Source organism: Sordaria macrospora, chromosome 5, assembly GCF_033870435.1.
Source record: "Sordaria macrospora chromosome 5, complete sequence".
Lineage (NCBI taxonomy): Eukaryota > Fungi > Ascomycota > Sordariomycetes > Sordariales > Sordariaceae > Sordaria > Sordaria macrospora.
Window position 1 is genome coordinate 4,408,585 of NC_089375.1, and position 22,363 is coordinate 4,430,947.

The window sequence follows — 22,363 nt, forward strand, 5'->3', positions numbered from 1 at the left end:
TTACCCCTGAAAATGTTCAACCATCTGCTCGGTAACGAGGAAGTGGGTTCTTGAGAGCATCACTCAATATTAAAACATCCGGCGCATGAGATATCACGTTCCAATTGGCAGCCATTATTGGTGAATTAGTTTGTGCTTTTGGGTACGGATGAAAGATCGTGAAGCGACCCAGTGCTGCAGCATTGGATGGACCTGCAACATGCATGTTCCTGCAGTAGATCAGTGATCGGGCAGACATCAGTTGTACAAACAGATGAACGTCAGCTTGAAGTCAAATTGGGCTCAGCTGTCTTTGTCTCAAGATTCTTTCTTCAGTTCAGTCTGTTTGCTGTTTTACTCCTTCTTCCAATCTGTCCCTCTCTTCACTTCCTCTTCACCAACCTCTTCTTGACCCATTGCTTAGCTCTGATTGACCTGCATTTAAAAAAGACGAAAGCGTAGACTCGCGGCCATGCTCAACCCCGCCGTCTTGATGATCGCCGTCGTCACCAGGTCTGTATCCGGAGGCTTCCTGAGTCCGGCTTCTGGCACTGGACATGTCCCGGTATCTGCGACTTTGCCTGGATGTGCGATGTGTCCCAGACAAGTGAGCCTCCTCCTCCCTGGCTGCCTTGAACTGGCTATCGCAGACTCCGTAGCCTGGTGAGGCCATCCAGATGAACTCTCCTGGTATGCAGGGTTCAGTGTAGAAGGCAGGCCAGACAACGCTCAAGAGATCATTGCCGGCTGCGCTGGTCGTGGCGACGGCCGCAGCAGATGAAATGTCGAATGTTCGGATGGTTGACCTGGAGGGTGATGGGGAATCCGATAGCCTATCGATGTCGTGAGTGAAAGTAACGTTTGAGCAAGACATGACAGGGGATGACTGCCCGTTTCCCACAAGCCGTTGTTTCTGCTTGGGGCTTTCGGGATATTCGCCGGGATACGTCACATCGGGCAGCTCCGAGTTCATCACAACCATGGATGACAAAGGAAGTACCCGGTACTCATCCGTATCTGGTGGTGCCCAGTCCTCAGTTGAATAGTGTATCTTGGTCTCCAACTTCTGCAGGTTTTGCCAAATTTGACAAGTTCTCCTACAAAAGCGATCAAGATGCTGCATGAAACGGACCCGCTCCGATTCTGATAACAGCGGCCCAACGCACTTATCCACACTGGCTTTCACTGTCGCTACTTTAGCCTTCACCTTCTGTTTCCATTGGTCGTCGTCAATGGAGCCAAAGAGAACAGAGCGAAAATAGGCCTCTTTGGCAGGATCCATGGTCCTGAGCAATGCGGTAAACTCATCGTTGGCACGGGGGTCCTCGAACAAATGAGTCGGATGAAAGACATGCTTCTTCAGTTCGGCAAAAAGAACGGCGAGAACGGCGACGCTGCGCATCTGCCTCGCGGGGAGAGTGTTGGACAGGGGCAATGGGATTCGGGCTTGGTGGACAATATTATGCTTCTTTAGCTGATCCCACAGGGCAGCGTTGGCTATGGAAGACTCGGGGAGATCCACGCCGAAGAACTGCTTGGCTAGCTCGCGGGCGAGGTCGAAGATCTTGGTGAAGCGCTTGGCTCTGTGCCCCGTGGTTATCAGCTTGATAAACAGAAAACAAAAATTGGGGACGATAACTCACATATTTCCTGCGTCCATGGACTTCAACGGCGTCGAGAAATTCTTCAGTATTTCGAGCTCTTCCTTGTTTTGATCCAGATCTTCTCTGGTTAACTTCAATTCTTGTTCGATAGCTTCCTTCTCTTCATTCTTTTTGCATTCTTCCTCGAGACGTTCAGTCAGATTCAGGATCTCGAGCTTGGCCTTTCTCAGTTCGTCATCAGCCCTGGTGATAGTTTGGCCCCTCTCGTCTAGCTCATGTGTCTTGGCGGCGAGAATTGACCCAAGGTCGTCAGCTTCCTTTTGAAGGGACTGGACTTGTTCGTCTTTCTTTCGCAATTCGTGACAATACTTGTCCAGTTTTGCTTTGGTGTTGTGCAAGTTCTCGAGGTTCATGTCAAGGGCTGTCGTGAGCTTTTCGACCTTGTCGTGCAGCTCCGCATTTTGGTCGGAAATGCCCTTGAGCTTCTCGTAGGACGTGTGTGTAATGATGTCTTGAAAGAGGTCCGCGACCACCTTTGCGTGGTCTATCTGACTTGAAGACATATTGGATTTAAGGATGTCAGCCCTGGAAGCAATGAAACTGGGACCGAACTGGACGAGAGAACAAGTAGCGATGGACTTTATGGGGTTTTCACTCCAACAATTTCCCTGGCAGTCCAGCAACGAAGCAACGGCATTGTTTGCCCGGCTTTGCTCAGTCAATCTCACAAAGCTATTGTACTTTTTCCGCTTCTGAGGCAGGAATCCGTAGCTTTGGCCATTCGGGAGGAGAGAGAGGCGAGTGATTCACTCAGAAGGGCAAACCGAGGGCCTCGCACATTGATCGGCCACAGAGCACCAAACATTGAAATGATCAAGGAACCCTTCATTTTTGAAGCCAGGTCTCATTATCGCCGTTTGACTTGGTCTGGTCCATCCATGTTGAGCAAGTGTTTGGTGCTGTTGCGAAAGCAGTCAACCGCTGCCGAAGCCCGAATGATGATGCCGTGCCCTGTTGTGGTAAGTGGTGGCGTGTCAACCTCAGACTTTCGATTCGTGGCCAACCACTCCGACATTTTGAGTGTCCGCGTGGGGTGTTTCGCTAGCTGCCTGTATCTCGGGCAGTCGAATGAGTGACAAAAACTGGAAGGTGAGAAGGTGAGAAGGTGAGAAGGTGAGAAGGTGAGAAGGTGAGAAGGTGAGAAGGTGAGAAGGTGAGAAGGTGAGAAGGTGAGAAGGTGAGAAGGTGAGAAGGTGAGAAGGTGAGAAGGTGAGAAGGTGAGAAGGTGAGAAGGTGAGAAGGTGAGAAGGTGAGAAGGTGAGAAGGTGAGAAGGTGAGAAGGTGAGAAGGTGAGAAGGTGAGAAGGTGGGCCGCAACAGGAAGAAGCCGGCGACAGAAGAGAACGATGCTTCTGCCTTCCTCACAGGACTCCTCCTAGGACCTTCGGTTCCTTCGTCTTTGATCCAACTTCAACGCACTTGGAGTTCCTCGGTTTCTCCTTCAATTCTCGATTCCCCTGCTAAATCCTTTTATGGGTGAGCACCTCAACCACCACCAGTCCATCACCCATCGTCAACTCCATAGTGCGTCCCCCCTTCCTCCAAGACACATCATGTTGATCGTTCGATGTAGGCCATATTCCCAGCACTAACCTCGAAATTTGCCCAATCGCATTGATTCCAACTTCCCCGGAATCCAGCGTATAGATTGCTCCGAGACAAGCCTCCCTCTCAGGACTGAGCGCGCCAATTGTCAAGGATTAAAAGGAGGCCGCCGGGAGTGGCTTGAAGCCCAATGCAAGCAATCAATGGCCATCCCGAGTCCATGGTGACAGGACATCGGGAAACACAAGGTCCGCCAAAGCAGGTGAGATCTGACATGCCTCCGTTTGTGTTTAAGGGACGCTGCATCACGCAGAGAAAGGTACGTACCTCTACGGCAGTGAAAGTGGACAGCTGGCAAAGACAAACTGACAGCTGATTCATGGCAGCGTGACGGCCCGCTGCGGATGATCTAACGGTTAATAAGCGGGTCACCAACCCACTGCCGGCCACTGGGAGATAACCGCAGCAAGGGCCACCAGCCACTCGGCCAACACCGGCGATATGGGGCGCTGTGCCTCTCGTCTTTCCCACTGGAATTGGAACTTAGAGATTCTTCACAATGCAACGACACGACACGACCCGGAGACAAAGATATAACCAGAGGGACCACAGTCCCGGTGCCGCGCTGACGGGAATTCTAATATTACGACCTCCCTTCCTTATACATTTCATCACATGTAAAAAGCGGTTGCCTATCATTTTGTAAACCATGGCCATTGACGATCCGTGAAACATTTCCATTTCTCCTCATCATTTTCTCTTTCTTTTTCTGAACTTCCAAGGGACTGTTCGCGCCGGGAGATCACAACTTCCATTTGCTGAAAAAGCTCACACTGTAATGTTTCCAACCCGCCAACAATCAACGGACAATGAGCTTATTCAAGCCATAGCCAAATACTCTGTGTCCTCATCACAATCGTCTACGAGTTTGCGAGCAAGTTGAAACTGAAAGCAACCAGCAATGGCCAGCTCAGGGGGTGAGGTTCACTCCAGAAATGGTGAACATGGCGTATCCTCCTTCTCAGCTTCTTCACACCAACGGATAGTTCACATCCCGAATATCCTGCCCCATGAGCGAGTGTTTCCCATACAGATTGGCTCCGAGCTGTTTAAACTATCTGGAGCATCGATATCCTCCGATGGTGTGTCACCTCACCCCCTTCCTGACACCTCACTCACAACTAACACATCCCACAGCCCCCTCCTACTTTTCCCAGTACTTCCTCTGCCAACTCAAACAAGCCTCCGACGCCGGCCAAGACCCCTCCACCGCCATCCGCACCCTCTACATCGACCGCGACCCCGTCACCTTCAAAGACATCTCCCTGCACCTCCAGGGCTATCATGTCCGGCCTCGAGACGCCACTCATCTTGTCCGCCTCTTTGCCGACGCCCAGTTTTACTCCTTACCCAAGCTCATATCCCAACTCTACGAGGAACCCATCCACATAACCATCGGCTCCACCCCCTTCCAGATCCCGCGAGATATCTTCTCCCTTTCCGGACCCGGGAACACGCCAAACTTCTTCACGCTCGGGTTCGCCATCTTTTTCAGTAATCCCGAGGATTTGTTCCCGGGTTTGGATAGGGAGGGACTCATTCGCCCGCCGTCGATAGTACCGCCCAGCGTCCCGAACCGCAGCGCAGAAGTCTTTGAGGAACTAATGCAAATGCTGAGGGGTTACCCGGTGAAGATAAGGGACGAGACACATCGCCAGGAGTTGTTGCGGGATTGTCGGTATTTCAATTTTAAGGGTTTGGAGCAGAAGTTGATTCCGCATGAGAGGGGGTTCAACCAAGCGCGGGGACGGGAAGAGATTGTGCTGAGGTTGAGAGACATCCTGAAGAGCGGGATATCAGTTGTGAACGAGCCGGTTGTTGGGGATCCGTTAGCGGGTTGGGTGAACTACGCCAGGCCGTATGTGGATGATAAGCCGATGGAACTCGTTCTCGAAATCGGCGAAGAAGACACGCGGTTACACTTTGGACCTGGCGGGAAGGAAGTCCGAGCGGAATTCTTCAAGGATATCAAGGCGAGAGTTGCCAAACTGTTCGAGGTCGTCGCTACCAAGCTCAACTTACCTTCTTCTACGCAACCGCTGGGACTACTAATGGCCAAAGGGGGGAGGAGCAGCGAACCGCCCACGCCGGGAAATACTCCCCTAAGCGAAGACCTCGTCCGAGTCATCCTCGACCCTGAGGCAAGCATAACGTTGGACGGCCAGCCGTGGACGCCAGAAGACTCTATCTATCCGCTACCCGCAAACGAAACCACAATCAACACCCCCGGCACTACCATCCTATCCGCCCCATCCGCCCCCTCATCAGCAGGCGGTCCGCTAACAACCGAATCCCCCAATTCCACTTCCAACTTCGGTACTTACCCCTTCACCCCTCAACAACATCAACAACAATCACCAGTGGTTGAAAACCCCCGCAAACGACGACGCCTCGATTCAAATCCCCCCTACGGGATAGCTGCCATCCCAACCTCGCCCTTGGGAGGCGACGAATGGATCATCAAAATCGGCCAGTGGCGACTGCGGATACAATCTGTCAAAAACCAAAACCAAAACCAAAACCCGAACCCGGCTAAAGCTAGTGTGGAATGTTGTCTTGTGGCGGTGAAGATTGATGCGTTGAGTAGTGAGAAGAGGAGGAATGAGAGGAGGGGGTTTTTGGGTGGTGGTGGTGGTGGTGGTGGTTAGGTCCTACCTACCTCTAATGTGAAGGTGATAGTTGAGAGTGGTGTTGTTTGTGTGAATGGGGATTGGGAATAGGGATAGGGATAGGGATTGTGAGAGGGATGCAGAAGACGGGACGGGAGGGAAAAGAAGGTGGTGGTTATGGGATGAGAAATGTGAATTGGGGTATGTTGGACGAATTGAAGCGAAAGGAGCGCGAATGAGCGGAACGGAACGGAACGGGTGAGGAGAGTACGGATGAAGAGGGAAGCGATGGCAAAGCTTATAGGGGAGTGGATATCAGTGGGGAAGTCAATGAGGGAGAAATCAACGGGAAACTTCAATGGAGAAGCCAACGGGGGCAAAGTCAACCGAGAATCGATGGAGGAGCAACCATGTGGGGAATCCAACCATGGAGAACCCAATGGAGAAATCAATGGAAAAGATAACGGAATGGATTATGTCGACGAGATTGAACGCTGGGTGGATTCATACGATCCGTTGTAGGAAGTATGAATGGACCTTATTCTACATTAACACTAGGTAGATACAGTACATGGAAAGGGGTCCACAAACTACGAAAAGAAGACACAATGGCTATAGTCAATGCAGGGTTCTTGTAGTAGGTGGTTGAAGAGGCTCATTATTCGTTTTTAATATTGTAGTTTCCTACTCTTCTGGAGAGGTTCAGGCAACAAACCTGCCAGATGTAGTAGTTGGTAGCCAGGCACTTCAGGACCAACCGTTCTATACGACCATACCAAATGTACGGGAAACACCAACGCCTGTATAATATACCTAGGAAAGGTGTCAAAGCGTTGATCAAGCCCAGCAGCTACTTCCTTCACACGGCGTCAGCCGGATACTAGAGACAGATCCATCCAGCGCGCCGAATGAAGCCACCCCGAGCACCCTTCCTAATCCAGCTCCTTTTCGCTCCGCTTTGCTCCAGTCTGGCGTTCTTCCAATGCCTTTTGATGTCCTGTCCCATGCCAAGCCAAAGCGCCCCGTCCCAATATTTGTTTTGAAACCCACCAGATATCAAACGCCAAAAGCACATGACCGCAGTCAACTCAAGGGCTGCGGAGCCAAGGTGTCGATAAATCACCTCCTCAGAATTAGATTCTTCCCTCCGTTCGCAGTCCCGACCGACTTGTTTTTCGGCACAGTGTATGTAGAGAGCGTCATCACACCATTCTTGTCTCGTCATCAACAGCGGGCGTTCGTTGTTCGGGGATTGGTTCGAACAACTCCGTAACACGAACTGCTCGGTCGATATACTTGAAACTGGAGGCTGGGCGGCGCTGCGTTTTCTGATGATGTCTAGTTGTCTCGGATCGAGTCGATTTCGGTTGGTTGTCACGGGACCGAGTGAGGACTGTTCGCATGGGCGAGGAGTGGCGATGGTCGGTCGACTGATGCTGGCTTCGTCAGCGTGAAGTAAACCGTCTGGGCTCGAGAAAGCAATCGGCTTGTTGTAACATTGTGATTATGGTTGTGGTCGGGAGTTGGTATCGAGACGGCCAGTGTTTTGCCAACCCTTGGCCTCGATGTTGGATTCATGGCGTCGAGTGAACCGTCGCGAACAATTCCTAGCATTGCGCGCCATTTGTATTTCTCCTTTCGACTTCTTTCATCCACCGTTTAAGCAGAAACAGCGATAGGCGCAGCAGCATCCGGTGCCTTGGGGAGGTTATCCTATTTTGTTCCCTTAAAGTTAGCCACTACCCTCTTACTCACACATTCCCCCATTTCCTTTTCCACGCCATCCCCCTCCCATCCCCCTCCCATCCCTCTCCCCTCCAGAAACGAAAAAAGAAAAAAAGAGGACAATACTCACAACCTCAAAAATAACCCTAACCATCAAACTACAGCTCGGACAAACCGCAATGTCCTGGCCGTCCTGGAGGTCCACCAGCGCAATCTCGAACTTATCGCCGCATGGGCACGGGTACGAATACGTCTGCAGGGCCGCGTCGTACGTCATGTCTTCGATTTCGACTTCGTCGTAGATGGAGTATTCTTCGGTGTCGGACATTTTGGGTAGCGATACTTCGATTGGGGATCGGGTTTGGTATTGGTATTGGTTTTGGTGGGGGGTTCGCGGGGAGGATTTCGCGAGGTGGGAGTGATCGGTCGGTTAAATGGCAATGTTGCGATGGAGACGTTTTGGATGTTTGAAGTTGAAAGTCGAGAACAAAAAAGAGTCAGCGCAGTGAGCGGGACAGCCTGGGCAGTGGAGGGGCAAAATGTCAGATGTGAACTTTTGGCGCGTGCGGCCTGGCCGCGAACCAAAGTGTGTGGGTGGGCCCGTGTATCTTACCTCATAATACGCGGAAACTCACAGACGTGTAAGTCGTAGGTGCGTAACTTTCACCTTTTTCGTATTTCTTCGTTATTTTGTATCTTTCAAAGTTCCCTCAACAGCAGAGGCCAAACAGTGACCTACGCAAAAGTCAAGCCGTCAACCCGGATGGCAAAACTTTCGTATATGAGATAGAAAGATTTTCAATGGCTTTCCGATTCTCTAAGTCCCTTTCGTCGCCCATGATGAAAGAAATCAAAAAGAAGTTGTCCTGGTTGCAAATACTTCGATGTTCAAACATAATCCTTTGCAACAGCCTCTATTTTCAACAAGGCCTCATGGCGCAACGGTAGCTTCAATGGCTTTCCGATTCTCTAAGTCCCTTTCGTCGCCCATGATGAAAGAAATCAAAAAGAAGTTGTCCTGGTTGCAAATACTTCGATGTTCAAACATAATCCTTTGCAACAGCCTCTATTTTCAACAAGGCCTCATGGCGCAACGGTAGCGCGTTCGACTCCAGATCGAAAGGTTATCCGTTCAAATCGGGTTGGGGTCATCAAACAATATCTTTTTGACTTTTTGCTGTTCTTACATCTGTCAACAGCCATTTTTCTTCTTGTTTCCTTTTTGTAGTTTGCAAGTAGATCTCCTGGCCTCACCTACCTTATTTTTTTAAGGCAACAATGTCAAAGATCTCCGAACGACTTCTGACGTCTTAGGAAGACCGAGCGAAAAACAACATCAAAGAAAGAAACTCATCATTAACCCTTTCGTATATTACAATGCTCCTTATTACACCTCCTCATGCTTCTCTTCCTCATCTTGTCCTCATCATCGCACAACCTCCACTCCAGAACGTCATCTTCACGAAGTTCCCAACCCGTCGGCTACTCCCACCACTGCTCACGCTGCCTCCGTGACCATGGTTGCCGAAACCATCATCACCACCCAACTTAACTCCACTCCCTAATGCCGTCCATGATTTTATGTGCCCCCATATTCCTCCTATGCTTCCACCACCCTCTCAGTCTCCAGGAACTTAATCCCAGACCCCTATCTTCGAACGTCTCTCAACCACCATTACCATCCTTCCCTGGTGCTTATATGGCCAGTTCCAACCTCCTCGCCAACAACTGCCACTCCTCAAATGACTTAAATCCTCCCTTCAACCTTGACAGGATGCCTCACTCTCCATCTAATTCTTCAACCCAGTCATCTTGAAAAAAAGACATAAGAAACCAGCATTGCTGCTCCTTCTCCGTTTGTGCTCTGTGCTCGACTGACAAACAATGGACAGACAAGACAGTAACTCGACGAGGCAACAGGCAACGAGTCAACAGGCAACATCATGATTTGTATAACCACTACCATCCACCATCCTCTTATGCTCTATTCCACTTCTTGTCCAAACATTACCCATCCCAATCCCTCAACGCTATCTTCCACACTCAACTGACACGACCTTCTCACTCACAATCACAAAATCCAACCACCCCCCATAACAACCACCCTATACAAAGCCCCAACCACCCACCTCGCACGAGCAACACATAACCCGTCATTACCCAAGATTATCAGAAACAAGACAAAGGAAATCATAAGACCTGATAAGAAAAAGAGGAGGGCGACGAGGAGGAGAAAAATCTCAGAGCAAAGCCATTCCCACAGCCGCAAAAACGCCCAATCCCACCGCGGGGCCCTGCAGCGGAACCTTGCCGGCCGCGGCGCTAGGCACCGAAGACACGGTGTGGGTGGAGGTGGAGGTGGAGGTGGCCGAAGTGGTGCTGCTGGAGGGAGAGGAGAAGACGGTGGTGGTTGTGCCGGTGGTGGTGGTGGAAGAGGGGGTGACTGTCACGACGGCTTTTGCGGGGGTAAAGGTTGTTAGTATGGTTGAGATTGAAGGTGGGGGGGATTGGGTATGAAGTGAAGAGTGTGTGAGGGAAGCAGTGAACAGTCGAAAGAGGGAGGTGGAAAAGGTGATTAAAATCCCCAAGGAGCAAGTGAGTGACCAGCAGGAGGCGGGGGCTCATGAGGAAGTTCCTCGTGATTCCTCTTACGCTCATTCCGCTTCCCCCTCATGCACAACCAACTCCTCGGGAAAAAAAGGAGGAGGAGGAGGAGGAGGAGGAGGAGGAGGAGGCGCAAACGAATGAACAGGAACATGAGGTGAGCGTTCCTCCATGTTCCGCTTGTGCTCATTCCGCCTCTCCTTATGATGCTCATGCACAAACTCCTCAGGAGAACGAGGAGGAAGCAATGAATGAACAGGACGAGGAGGCTGAATAGGAATAGGCGCTCTCGGGGGAGGAAACGGAGGGAAGGTAACCACAGGAGGAGGTTGATGCGGATGACGAGGTATCATGTTTGCAGCATCCCGTTCCCGATTCACCAGCCGTCCGGGTCCCCTGTGGCCTCCCCCATGGCCTCCCCCCCCTCTGGCAGGCGGAGGCACAGACGAAGGCACAGGAGGAGGAATGCTTGTGGTAACGCGAGGCGGTGACGGGAATTGGAGCATGCAAAAGGCTAGACAAGACTGGAGAGGCTCGTTGGGAGGAGGAGAAGGAGGAAGTGCTATGACAAAAACAAAGAAACAGTTGGGATATGTCTGCTGCGATAATAAATGAGAAGATACCGGTGCAGTGATGATTGGGAACGTGGGTAAGGGGACGAAGAAAGGCTGCGTGAAGGATGACGGACAAATGGAAGAAAACTTACTCGAAGCAACTGAGGACGGCGAGCTCACAACAATGGTGCTCACTGGCACCAAAGAGTCACTGGTACTAGTGGTTTGGGCGGCGGCGAGGCCGGCAGCGCCGAGAGCAGCGAGGATGGTTGAGGAACGCATTTTGCTTGCTTGACTTGAAGATCGGTCGGTGTTGTTTTGGCTTTGTGGTGTTTTTGTTTGGTTTGGTAGCGAGTGATGTGATCCTCTTGCTTGGGTTGTCTTTCGTGGAAAGCGAGAGCAGGAGTAAAGAGGACAGAGGATGACTTTGAGGGAAAGCTAAGGTGATGGAGATACGAAGGGAGGAGACGGCTAATAAAGGTTTAGTGAAGGAGGCTGGGGAGGAGGGATCGGATAGGAACAACGTGGAATATGTCTAGATGATGAAAGAGGAGCTGCGTATGCCTATGTGTTTTGAGTGTCCAAATCCCGGATGAACACTCTGAGCTGAGGTCATTTTGGACGGCATTGGGGCAGTGAAGGAGCTTCAGGGAGACAAGTACAACATGATGCTGACAATAAGACGTCAGTGACTAGGATGAGCTCTTCGGGCAGGTGAGGAGTTCCTAGAGTACAATCTCTCACCGCGAAAAAGGGAGGCAGCCTCCGAGGTCAATGAGCTCCTCGTTACCGATAACGAGTCCGCTTCGTCTCTCCATCTTCACGTGCTCTTCCGGCTGGGAAGGTTTAAATGCTGGAGTTGGAGAAGAGAGGCCGAAGCGGAGAAGATCCCTTGATGTGGGCTGTGACGTCTGACCGCGAGTGCTCGAGCCTCCGGGATGACACTCCGGAGAAAAGGAGAGTGAGAGAAGAATGGCTGAAGGAACGAGGTGCCAATGATATTCGTTGTTGAAACGTCTCGCTCCAGATGTGATGTCGAGTGAAGAATACGGTGCTCGAATGGGAAACGAAAGAATTTTTACTTTGTGCCCCTCTTCGCGGAGTTGTTCCTTCCCTCCACATTGTCGTCGCCCACCCGCGTGATGTCTGAAATACCGCTCGGGTTCTGAGAAGATGGCCCATTAGCAATGATGACTCCGAACCTGCATCGACAATGTTAGCACAACAACGCCGAGACAGAAAGTCTGGTCTCTCATCACCCGGTCGTTTACCAAATCCTTGAACACCTCGAACCGTTCATCCCTCATCTCCGCTGATATAGCTGATCAAGGCCTATGAACTCCTTCAGCTTTCCAACGTTTGCAAGGTCCAAGACTCTCGGCCGCATGTTTCAGTCAAGGTTAGCATCGAAGATGCTCCGGCCTCAACAAGAAGCAGACACGCCGATACCACCACAAAGATCCGAGTGACGGCCAATCCCTCCGTCCCTCCGTCCCTCCGCTTCTGAATAACTATGCCCTGCAGATTGTGACTGTCCGCAATGGCCAGCAGGATAGACATCCCGAACACACACGACACTCATCGGTAGGCAATGATAAACCCAGCTAACCAGACAGACCATGCAAAACACAACAAGCAACGCCAACAGAACATCCGTGACCTAGATGAACACAAATCTATTCATCGCTAAACTTTTACCATCCTTGATATCATACCCATCCATACACATAACACGAAAAATCGTAACCAACCACATTCCCATCCTACATCACACATTTCCTTTAAACATTGGTAAAGAAAAAGCTAGGCTGACCAGGCAACGCCGCCTCAGCCATAGGCGCAGTAACCTCAATCTCCTCACCACCATTCGTCAGATCCTTGCCGGTCTTGCTGCCCTCCTCAACCAGAACAACCTGCACACTTTCGAGGCCAGCAGTCCTCTTCAGACCGGGGATCATAGCCAACAGGGTAGCCTTCTCATCGAAGGACAGCTTACGGCTAAGAATCTGCTCAGCAGGCTCACCGGACTTCAACCTCTTCTTGAGCTCCTGAACGAAGGGCATGGCCTTTTTCATCTCGCCCATTTTGGCGATGCGGCCGTTCAGCTCCTTATCGTCAATCTTCTGAGCGCCGGTGGCGGCGTCCCAGACCTCGGAGAGAAGGTCGATGTACTTGGCCTGCCAGGTAGGGAAGTTCTCAGTGGCGAAGATGGTGAGCTTCTTGGGCTTCTTGGGGTCGAAGTCGGACTGGCGGCCCTTGGCCATCTTCTTGAGCTGGGCGGCCTCGGCCGAGTTGATAGCCGACGAAGTGGTGCGGACGTAGTCGCGGGCGGCGGTGAGGGCGGGGTTGGCGGCGGGGACCTCGGGCCAGAGGGCGAACTGGATGGACTTGGGCTCGCCGAGGCATTCTTGCCAGATGTAGTCGGCCCAGTGAGGGGCGATGGGGGTGATGACGAGGGCCTGCGTAAGTCGGTAAGTATATGGAATTTGCTAGCAAGATAAGGGTAAGATAGGGGGTTACAAACCTGGAGACGGATGTACTTGTTGACCAAGTCCTTGTGGAGAGGAATGCCAGCAGCAGCGCAAGCCTCACGGTACATATCACGAGCGTTCAAGAAATCGTAGTGAGCAGCCTTGAGAGCAAGCTTGTACGAGGTCTCCTCGTAGTACTTGCGGGCCTCGTTGACAAGGGCGTTCATCTCATTGTCGAACAGGGCATCCTGGAAGCTGTTGAGCTCGCCAGTGCGGAGAGACTCGTCCTTGAGGGTCTCCTCGATCCACTCCTTGTTGGTGTAGAACCTGAGAATGGTGTTATCGGCGACATCCTCGACAAAGTTGGAGTCGGAGATACCATCACCGGCATCGGCAAGAGCGACACGGGCGGCGTCGGCACCGTACTTCTTGACGACGTCGTCGAGGGTCATGAAGTTACCGGTAGACTTGGACATCTTCTCGCCGTTGAGCTGCAAGTGGCCGTTGGCACGGACGGACTTGGGCCAGTACTCGCGGGGGAAGAGGGCGATGTGGTTGTACAGCCAGAAGGTCAAGTGGTTGGGGATGAGATCCTTGCCGGAGACACGGATGTCGAGGGGGTAGAAGTACTGGAACTCGCGGCGCATGGAGTCGAGAGTCTCCTTGGGGATGCCGGACTTGGTGACCAAGTCGTCGGACAGCTCGGTGCGGCAGAAGACGTAATCCCAGACCTCGTCGATCATCTGCTCAGCGCCAATGTTGCCCTTGCCCTTCTCGCGGCCGAAGAGATCCTTGTGCAGCCAGTGAGCGATGGTGTAGTAGGCCATGTAGACTGTAGAGTCGGAAAGAGACTCGACAAGGAAGTTGTGGTCCCAAGGAAGCTTGGAGCCGAGACCGTAGGTACGGGCGCAAGCCCACTGCTTGAGCCAGCCGATGACGCCCTTGAAGGCGTGCTGGGTATCGGCGTAGTAGGTGTTGATGCCCTTGCCGTCCTTGTTCTCGACGTAGTCGTAGAGAACGGTGCGCCACGAGTCCTCACCGTAGTCGATGTACCACTGGTCCATGAGGGCGACGGAGCACTCATCACCGGAACGGGAGACGACCTTGTTCTCGGGCTCAGAGTAGGCGAAAGCGTCACCGGCGTCGATGAGCTGCTGGCGGACCTTGGGCTTGGCGGTCTCGACCTTCTCGCCCTTGAAGTCACCGTAGTTCATGATACCCTGGTAGAAGCCCTCCTTGTAGGCAAGCTCCTTGGCCTCAAGGAGCTGCTTGGCATCCTTGGGGGAGTTGATCTTGAGCTTCTTGACGAGGTAAGGGGCGAGAAGGTCGGAGGTAGGGGTCTTGATGACCGAGATGATCTCCTTGTCAACCCACTCCTTTTGGATGCCGTAGAACTCGGTCTTCTTGGCGAGCTCGGTCATCATGGCGCAATCGTCGGGGGAATCGGAGGGAACGGAGGTGACGACACCGGTACCCTTGGTGGCGAGGACAGTGTCCATGGGGAGGACGTAAACCTCCTTGTGGACGGAGAGAGGAGCGTTGACGAGGGTACCGACGAGATCGGAACCGACGACATCAGCAGCCTTCTCAATGACGCCCTCCTTCTCGAAGATGCCCTGGTAGGCCATGTTCTTGGCGGCGCGCTCGGTGATGACAAAGTACTCGTTCTCGGAGGCCTTGTAGACGCCGTACTTGAGGGTAGGGCCGACGAAGCAGCAGACCTGGCCGTACATGGTCTCGGGACGAAGGGTGGCGGGGCAGAGGTAGACGTTGGCGCCCTCGGGGAGCTTGCCCTTGAGAGCCTCGGCAGCCTTGGGAGCCCACTCCTTGACCTTGAGCTTGAGAGCAGTGTACTCCTGGGGAAGGACACCCTCACCCTCGCTACGGTCGTGGTCCATGCAGGGCTGGCCATCCTTGATGGAGTAGATGGTGTAGCGCTTGCCGAACTTGATCTTGTTGAGCTCCTTGAGACGGTTCATCTGCCAGCGAACGAAAGCATCGTAGTAGGGGTTGGCGTCGGTGGTGACAAACTGACGGCGCCAGTCGATACGGGCACCGAAGTTGGTGAGATCCTTCTTGCACTCGGGAGGGAAGAACTGGAGCCAGTACTGGGGATCGGCGAACTTGTGAATCTCCTGGACGGGAATGCCGAGAGACTTGAGGATCTGGAACTGGTACTTGGCGCCACCGGTCTTTGCGACAGTCTTGCCCTTCTTGGCGTTGAACTTGGAGACGTCCTCCTTGGACTTGGGAGCAGCGGCAGGGGCAGCGGGGGCAGCAGCACCCTCAACGACCTCCTCCTCCTTGTAGCGCTCAAACTCCTGGCCAAACATCTCAATCTCCTTGACCAGCTTGTCGGCCGAGGCCTTGATGGGCAGACCGGTGCAGTGGTAGCCCTGGGGGAAGAGGGCGCGCTTGCCCTGCATGCGGGCGAAGCCGGTGTGGTACTCGATCTTGGAGAAGCTGAAGGCGTGGCCGGCGTGGAGGCGGCCGTTCATGTAGGGGTAGGCGATGGTGCCGAAGAACTTGGGGTGCTTTTCGCGCAGCTCATCGGGGGTGATGGCGTCGAGAGGGTACTCGGCAGTTGAGGGAGCATCGATCTCGAAGACGCCGTCCTGCTCCCATTTTTGCTGGTACTTCTTCTCGATCTCGACGAGGGTGTCTCTCTTTTCGGTGCCCTTGAGCTCCTTGGTCTTGGAGGCGGAGACGGAGAGGTTGGCGACACCCTTGGCGACGGCTGATGTGTCGGCCATTTTGGGTTTGTTTGTTTATGTGGTGATGATCTGGTCTTGGTGGTGGATTCGGGAAAAGAAGAAAAAAAAGACCGAAATCGGCAACCCGGACTGCGAATTCTCTGTTTCTCAAGGTGTTAGAAACTCGAATATTGACTCGTAACAACCACACGCGACAACGGAAGCCAGAGGTAGAGTATGGGAGAGTGCTGCTTGGACGGGATGACTGACCTGGGGAATTGAGTCAGATTCCGAAATTTTGGGACGACAACGGCAACTTCTCTCTCAGCAGAAGATCGCCTCTTACAATATTCTTTGGAGGGGCACTGCAACCACTGTAACATTCAGCTTCTGCACACAATTCGCGGGGTCAGCGCAGGCTGCAGTCAGGCACCGCGGATTGGCACGGCAGACGGCGGCAGGCCTAGACAGCTGGCTCCACTCCCTTGCCGCGACATCGCTTGGCTCCGGGTCGTCTAGTGTTTTAAGAGGACCTTCTAGTATGTGGCTTAGTCACACTTGTATCGTCCGGTCAACTGACACCAGCCACAAACAGTCCAAACCTCTTATCTTATCGGACCACCTCGAAATGGCCTCGGATCCATCCGCCTTCAGGAACTCCATCATGAGCTCCATCAATCTCACTTGTCAATGACCAGTCTCCCCTGTCCTTGAACTCCCCTCTCAACTCCATTATTACGACTCGCGTATACCTTCCGTATCCGAGGTATCGTCATCATCGTCACTTACAAGTTACAACAACAACTCAACTTATCTATCCAAGTATACAACAACGACGACAATATGTTCCGAACAGCAATCCGCCAAACCGCCCAAAAGGCATCCTCATCAACAGCAGCAGCCTCGAAGTCCAGCGAGCTCCCCCAAGCCTTTGTCAAACTCCCCCACATCAGCCCGGCCCTCCTCACACAGTACCCAGCCAAGAAAACATGGCCTCCGGATTTCAAGACCATGAGCCCGCAGGAACAGCTCAAGTACGAGAAGCGGTATAAGAGGAAGATTCACCACATTGCGCAGAGGCCCAAGTGGAATAAGATGGTGCAGTTGGCGCAGTTGGGGACTATCAGTTGTATGTGTTTCCTTTCCTTAAATGTGAAAGTTTGAAGTGGTATGATGCTCATTATTGGTCTAGTTGTCCTCATTTACTGCCTCCTGTTTGCGGATTGGAAGGATGAGAGACAGCCTTTTTACGAAGTATGTTTGCCCAACCCACTTTGCACGACCCATATGTCTAACTTTCAAACTCAGTTCCGAGAATGGTTCTGGAACTCACTCGGCTTCAAATATGAAGCTCCTAGGCCCGTTCCGAAAGTTCAGTCTCAGGAATCACAGACTAGTGTCCAAGCCGGGTCCCGTACTCGGCAGATGTAGTGTTGGACTTGGATAAGAAGTCTGAAGCTTGGGATTGACTGGACCAAGCGGTTGTATCATGCTTTGTATAATATCTTTCTGTGTGTGGGTGTTTTGGCGTCGAAATACCTTGGGGAAATGTGGGTATATATGGTTTCTCCCTCTTTGCTAGTATCATGCTCATGTGGCATCGTATCTTTCTTCCTTAACGACGGTTGCCCAAGAGCTGTATGAGCTCCGATCCTGTGTACGAGCTTTCCGCCTCCTAAAAACCTCGCAACGCATCAATGTAAACACAACTGTGCTTTCCACGACCTCATCGTCCACTCCATACAAAATTCCCTCCCATCCCCAGCCCAGCCCCTAATCCACTTCCCAACCCCATTCCCCCTCCCCTACTCTCATTAACCGGCCTCTTGGCCACCGTCCCCTGCGCCCTCACCCCTTGCACAATCTTTTCCATATTCGTCTCAATCACCACTCCTCCCACAATCATCTCGCCTAATGTGGCATGCAGCGTCTCAAAGTTGAAGATCAGATCCAGCTCGCACACATTCTCGAATAATCTGTCTAGCGATTCGACATATACTTGGATCAGATCGATAAGGGCGAGCGGTGACTCGGTGGATGTCGAGATGATGATGAAGTAGAGGGTCGCGTAGTTGCGGTAGGTTACGAGGGAGGGCACGTCGTTGTGTGGTTCGGACGAGGAGGTGGAGGTGCTGGAGGCGGCGAGGAGGGGCGGGAGGGGGAGGAAGTTGCAGGATCCTTTGGGGCGGTTGGCTACGAGGGTGAAGATTTCGGAGATGAGGCGTTGTTGGATTGATGTGTCCTGTTGACAAAAGGGTGTGTTAGTGGTTGCGATTGGGAAGGGTAGCTAGCTAATGGGAAGATAGGGAGGAGAAGGGAAAGAAGGGAACGTACAAGTTGGGTGTAGAACTTGGTTAGGCGTGGTTGGCCTTGGCCGTTGAAGACGAGGAATGCGTTGATCATGGTGTGCGCGGTGCGGTGACAGTTTGCGACTGCGATGGTGTTGGAGCTGTTGGAGGACGACGACGCGCTTGGATACAAAACAGACCGCGACTTCAAGGAGGAAGTGTTGAGAATGAGAACCTCGTTGGACACTTGCACTTGGCGGCAGTCAGCAGGGCAGTGAGTGGCTCTTTGGCTGCAGGGCAGTGCGGGAGGGAAAGTGGATGTCAATCTGGAACTCGGCCGATCAAAGTGTGGTGGGGTGCGATGACGTGCGGCTGTACCCGCCCAATCCGCAGAGGCACGCGCCTAGCAGACGGCAGCAAACAATAGGGAGCAACTGTTTAGAGGGTACCTGCATCTGTGCGTGATTTTGCTACAGCTCACATGTGCCTCTGCATCAACGCACTAACTAATGTCGGCTAGAGCTTCCTGCTACTGCTAAGGCGTGACTGCGTGCCTGCCGGTGTTTCCTTCCAAAAGCTGGGGAAGCTCTGGGAGTGGGGCATCAATGGCACGATAGCGTCGAGCTCGAGACGATAAGGGAGTTTAATGGTTCGATTAGACGGGAACATATCGTTGTATTCATTCATTCAGAGGAAGTTGCAACTGAAGGTGAAACTCCATCTTTCCGTCCTTCAAGGTTCTCGTCTGGTCATTTGATCTTCATTCATCTTGTGTTCAATCTGTCCCGTGACCTGATTCACTCGTTCATCTCAAATACCACGGGAAACACTGTTGAGCTCTTTTTCAGCTTCAACTTTCTGTCTCTCTCAACACTAAACTGTTCCAGTCACAACTGTGCGATTTGAACTTTCGAAAATCACCAACACCACAGACAATCATCATGCCGCGCACAATCGTCACCAAGGTTGCGCGCGCAACTTCGCGCTCTCTCCAAATCTCCCGCGCCACCCGCATCACTTCCACCCCCTTCGCCGCGGCTTCATTACTCCCCAGAGCCACTGTCCCCCGTTTCTTCTCAACCGCCGGCCCCAATGGCAACATGATCACTCCCGACAATCAGCCCGTCCAGCCCAAGAAAGATGCCAGTCCTAGTGTTGTCCGCGCCGCCACCGAGTTGACGGATGACCAGTACCACAAGCTCGCCGATGAGTACATGGACAGACTGGTCACCCACCTCGAAGAGCTTCAGGACGAGCGGGAAGACATTGACGTTGAGTACTCGGTATGTCATGCTCTCATTCGTATAAATGTCAGAAGAGAGTCTGACGCAGGACAACAGGCCGGCGTGCTCACCGTCTCGTTCGACGACGGCATCGGCACCTACGTCATCAACAAGCAACCGCCCAACAAGCAGATCTGGCTGTCTTCGCCCAAATCCGGTCCCAAGCGCTACGACTATGTGACGTTAGGCGACAGCCAGAACGACAAGGAGGGTACCGCCAAGGGCGAGTGGGTGTATCTGCGAGACAACTCGACCATCAACCAACTCTTCCGTGATGAGCTACAGATCGATCTTAGCATGCCGGTCGGCCATTACGGTGAAGAGGAGGCTTAGGAAGGCCACGGTGGGGTTGTGATGTTGTCTCTGCGGAACACGGGTACATGTGAGGAAATGAGATTGATATGAAAGCGACAGCGAGCGCGTTAAACGAACCTAGGCCTTTGGAAGAGGAGTCATGGAGGATCGATGGGTTGCGATGCATTATCGTTTGGCGGTATCGGGGTGGTAATGCCTTGCAAGGGGATGGTGTGTGTACGATTTGGGTTTGTACAGTATTATTATTACCTGCATTGTGTTCATGGTAAGGAGCTGAAGGATTGCATTTTCTAGGCGGACAAAACCTCGATGATTAGCGCGTTGAGTTCGCAACCATCAAAGACACATCGGTCAAGTCAGATTATCAGTTTTTTTTCCTGACAAGTCAATCGTTGATCTTCTTCCAGATTTCTGCACGTTTGTTCATTGGCATCAAGTAAACGCCAGTGAGGGGTCGATGTAGGCCTCGTGCATGCCCGCCTGCGATAGGCCGCGCGCCAGACGTCACACAATTGGACGCACTTGTACATATAAAGCAGCGCGTTGGGCCGTGCTCGTCAACACCACTTTGCATCTGTCACTCTCTTCTTTCAACTTCACCTCATCCATCAAGCCATTTCAAACGTATCCTTTCTATTGCTTCAACATCAACTGATTCCAAAAACAGCTGTGCCTTGGGCACATAACCGCCACAATGATTACCCTAGGCTTGATCTATACTTTGGTATGTCCCCATAACCCGATCTCCCGTCATTGACATTGTCGCTGACCACTACAGATAATCCTCATCCTCCTCGCCTTCGCCATATACGAACACATCCACGCTCAATCCCTCTCCCTCCCCATTTCCCCCGGTCTCACCCTCCTAACCATTCTCCTCCCTCTCCTCTCGGCATTCAACACCGTCTACCTTTACCGCATCTCAACCACCAACACCAACCAAAACATTCGACCAAAGCTTTTGATGTCCCACTCCTCCTCAACCATAACCCCCAACCCTTCAAACCCAAATCAACAACTTCAAATCCGCCCGTCTCGCGCCCGTCGCCCTCATCCTGGTGTTGGCGGTGGTCCAAAACCAAGCCTTCGCTCCCTATTACCCAGTCTAAGCAGCGCACTACAAACGACCCAACTCATCTTCTCCGTCATCCTGGTCACCCTTGCCACTTCTTCACTTACCAGCTCCCCCTTTTCCATCCCCTCTGTCCCCGGCTCCGGATCAGGATCAGGTGGGCAAGGAAGCATCGAACTCTGCGCCCTCGAACAAACCTGGTCTCACTTTTTCAGGACGCACGACGCAGATTCTATTCGAAAAATCCAGGATGCGCTGCAATGCTGCGGGTTTAGAAATCCGAAGCATATGAGTTGGCCTTTTCCGAGTGGACGGAATGGGCAGCCGGGGGGGCCGGGACAGCCTGGGAAAGGAACGGAGCAGTGCATGAATATGTGGCCTGATCGTAAAGAAGGATGTGCAAATAAATGGGAGGGGGGGTTTAGAAGTGTGATGGGCGGGGAGGTTGCGGTTGTGGTGGGGGTTTTGGCGGTGCAAGTCTTTGGATGGGGGTTGGGGAGGTATTTCCAGGCTCGTCAGACCAAGGGGGCGGCGAGGAGAGGTGGGAGTGGAAGAAACGAAAATGTGGTTGTTAATGGTGATGGTGAGGGCAGCAGCAATGGAGGCAACGGAGGGAATGCAAACAATGGCAGCTGGTGGAATAAACTGCTACAAAGCTTTGGGGTGCCACATGGGGATGAAAACGACACTCAAGCTCAAGCTTATCGAGGATTGGAAGATGGAGAACTTGGAGCTCAACGGAGGCCGTTGCTTGGTGAAGGTCATTTTGGTATTGAGGAGGTTGATGATGAGAGTCAAGACGGAGATGGAGGAGAGGAAAGAGATGTGGAGAGGGGAGGAAGTGCACATGGATATGGAAGTGCTACGAATTCGAGGGTGCAGCCTAGTGGGATTCATCAAGATGTTGCTGATCCTTGGGCTGATGGGAATTGAGAAGAACAGAAAATGGTGCCGGCTGTGGAAGCTCTAGTGGATAGAGGAGTGTTAGTTGGGACACGGGTTAAAACTGAAGAGGACGGTAGGTTTGTAAGTGCTGGGTACCGGATACCTTTATGTGTTAATAGATTGGCACAAGGCGTTCAAACAGCATCTGGCTTCTTCTCTGTTACTTATTCTCTCATATAAGCAGGGCAGATAATCGGACATTACGGCTACCATAGCAACTGGCTTGAATCTCTGGACGTGCATTCTCTATTTTGGATGACGAACATTTATTTTAGTGTATGGTACAAAAGCCATACCTACTACGCTGGAAGTTCCCTGAACGCCGTACCTATGTTTATTCCGATATCATGGGCTATTTATTATCTGGCATGACCAACGAAATGAAACAACAGGGATATGTCAGACGCCTACTCCGTACTCGACGCCTCCTTACCAATTACCAATTACCAATTACCACCTGCCCCAGCCCTCCCATGTGCCGCCCCAAAACAACAGCCTCAACCATCCCCCCACCATATCCCTTAATTTTTTTTTTCCTTGACTCTTCTAGTGCCTAT

The 22,363-nt window shown here is 52.3% G+C and overlaps 8 protein-coding genes and 1 non-coding gene across 9 annotated transcripts; 5 read left to right on the forward strand and 4 right to left on the reverse strand.

Annotated features, from left to right (window-relative positions):
- Nucleotides 1–2: 2 nt before the first annotated feature.
- Nucleotides 3–2,765, reverse strand: SMAC4_08162 (uncharacterized protein). Its single transcript, XM_066090755.1, has 2 exons — nt 1,623–2,765; nt 3–1,562 (listed from the first exon to the last, which is right to left on the reverse strand). Exons 1-2 carry the CDS (start codon nt 2,144–2,146, stop codon nt 374–376), a joined length of 1,713 nt encoding a protein of 570 aa, XP_065947336.1. The 5' UTR covers nt 2,147–2,765; the 3' UTR covers nt 3–373.
- Nucleotides 2,766–3,749: 984 nt separating this feature from the next.
- On the forward strand, nt 3,750–5,895 carry SMAC4_08163 (uncharacterized protein; the record flags this gene model as incomplete). Its single annotated transcript, XM_003351100.2, has 3 exons — nt 3,750–4,022; nt 4,078–4,329; nt 4,385–5,895. The coding sequence occupies exons 2-3, from the start codon at nt 4,149–4,151 to the stop codon at nt 5,893–5,895; spliced, it is 1,692 nt and encodes a 563-aa protein (XP_003351148.2). The 5' UTR covers nt 3,750–4,022; nt 4,078–4,148.
- Nucleotides 5,896–6,581: 686 nt separating this feature from the next.
- On the reverse strand, nt 6,582–8,080 carry SMAC4_08164 (uncharacterized protein). The gene is made up of 2 exons (XM_024655929.2): nt 7,712–8,080; nt 6,582–7,569 (listed from the first exon to the last, which is right to left on the reverse strand). Exons 1-2 carry the CDS (start codon nt 7,907–7,909, stop codon nt 7,516–7,518), a joined length of 252 nt encoding a protein of 83 aa, XP_024511728.1. The 5' UTR covers nt 7,910–8,080; the 3' UTR covers nt 6,582–7,515.
- Nucleotides 8,081–8,660: 580 nt separating this feature from the next.
- On the forward strand, nt 8,661–8,732 carry SMAC4_13871. The gene has a single exon. It is a non-coding gene; the product is annotated as a tRNA-Trp (tRNA).
- A 3,086-nt stretch (nt 8,733–11,818) lies between these two features.
- On the reverse strand, nt 11,819–16,064 carry SMAC4_08166 (uncharacterized protein). The gene is made up of 2 exons (XM_066090756.1): nt 13,264–16,064; nt 11,819–13,198 (listed from the first exon to the last, which is right to left on the reverse strand). Exons 1-2 carry the CDS (start codon nt 15,961–15,963, stop codon nt 12,521–12,523), a joined length of 3,378 nt encoding a protein of 1,125 aa, XP_065947337.1. The 5' UTR covers nt 15,964–16,064; the 3' UTR covers nt 11,819–12,520.
- Nucleotides 16,065–16,534: 470 nt separating this feature from the next.
- Nucleotides 16,535–17,618, forward strand: SMAC4_08167 (uncharacterized protein). The gene is made up of 3 exons (XM_003351103.2): nt 16,535–17,032; nt 17,096–17,157; nt 17,212–17,618. The coding sequence occupies exons 1-3, from the start codon at nt 16,747–16,749 to the stop codon at nt 17,332–17,334; spliced, it is 471 nt and encodes a 156-aa protein (XP_003351151.1). The 5' UTR covers nt 16,535–16,746; the 3' UTR covers nt 17,335–17,618.
- An 11-nt stretch (nt 17,619–17,629) lies between these two features.
- Nucleotides 17,630–18,673, reverse strand: SMAC4_08168 (uncharacterized protein; the record flags this gene model as incomplete). Its single annotated transcript, XM_003351104.2, has 2 exons — nt 18,238–18,673; nt 17,630–18,145 (listed from the first exon to the last, which is right to left on the reverse strand). The coding sequence occupies exons 1-2, from the start codon at nt 18,304–18,306 to the stop codon at nt 17,630–17,632; spliced, it is 585 nt and encodes a 194-aa protein (XP_003351152.1). The 5' UTR covers nt 18,307–18,673.
- Nucleotides 18,674–18,860: 187 nt separating this feature from the next.
- SMAC4_08169 (uncharacterized protein) lies at nt 18,861–20,197 on the forward strand. The gene is made up of 2 exons (XM_003351105.2): nt 18,861–19,474; nt 19,532–20,197. Exons 1-2 carry the CDS (start codon nt 19,133–19,135, stop codon nt 19,805–19,807), a joined length of 618 nt encoding a protein of 205 aa, XP_003351153.1. The 5' UTR covers nt 18,861–19,132; the 3' UTR covers nt 19,808–20,197.
- An 89-nt stretch (nt 20,198–20,286) lies between these two features.
- Nucleotides 20,287–22,351, forward strand: SMAC4_08170 (uncharacterized protein). Its single transcript, XM_066090757.1, has 2 exons — nt 20,287–20,513; nt 20,568–22,351. The coding sequence occupies exons 1-2, from the start codon at nt 20,484–20,486 to the stop codon at nt 21,792–21,794; spliced, it is 1,257 nt and encodes a 418-aa protein (XP_065947338.1). The 5' UTR covers nt 20,287–20,483; the 3' UTR covers nt 21,795–22,351.
- The last annotated feature ends 12 nt before the right edge of the window (nt 22,352–22,363 follow it).

Coding starts and splice junctions, on each gene's coding strand:
- SMAC4_08170 (XM_066090757.1), top strand. CDS start 20,484: ATGATTACCCTAGGCTTGATCTATACTTTG. Junction 20,514..20,567: donor TAGGCTTGATCTATACTTTG/GTATGTCCCCAT, acceptor TGACCACTACAG/ATAATCCTCATCCTCCTCGC.
- SMAC4_08167 (XM_003351103.2), top strand. CDS start 16,747: ATGTTCCGAACAGCAATCCGCCAAACCGCCCAAAAGGCATCCTCATCA. Junction 17,033..17,095: donor GCAGTTGGGGACTATCAGTT/GTATGTGTTTCC, acceptor TTATTGGTCTAG/TTGTCCTCATTTACTGCCTC. Junction 17,158..17,211: donor AGAGACAGCCTTTTTACGAA/GTATGTTTGCCC, acceptor TTTCAAACTCAG/TTCCGAGAATGGTTCTGGAA.
- SMAC4_08166 (XM_066090756.1), bottom strand. CDS start 15,963: ATGGCCGACACATCAGCCGTCGCCAAGGGTGTCGCCAACCTCTCCGTC. Junction 13,199..13,263: donor ACAAGTACATCCGTCTCCAG/GTTTGTAACCCC, acceptor CGACTTACGCAG/GCCCTCGTCATCACCCCCAT.
- SMAC4_08162 (XM_066090755.1), bottom strand. CDS start 2,146: ATGTCTTCAAGTCAGATAGACCACGCAAAGGTGGTCGCGGACCTCTTT. Junction 1,563..1,622: donor TCCATGGACGCAGGAAATAT/GTGAGTTATCGT, acceptor CACGGGGCACAG/AGCCAAGCGCTTCACCAAGA.
- SMAC4_08164 (XM_024655929.2), bottom strand. CDS start 7,909: ATGTCCGACACCGAAGAATACTCCATCTACGACGAAGTCGAAATCGAA. Junction 7,570..7,711: donor TTAGGGTTATTTTTGAGGTT/GTGAGTATTGTC, acceptor GGAACAAAATAG/GATAACCTCCCCAAGGCACC.
- SMAC4_08169 (XM_003351105.2), top strand. CDS start 19,133: ATGCCGCGCACAATCGTCACCAAGGTTGCGCGCGCAACTTCGCGCTCT. Junction 19,475..19,531: donor ACATTGACGTTGAGTACTCG/GTATGTCATGCT, acceptor GCAGGACAACAG/GCCGGCGTGCTCACCGTCTC.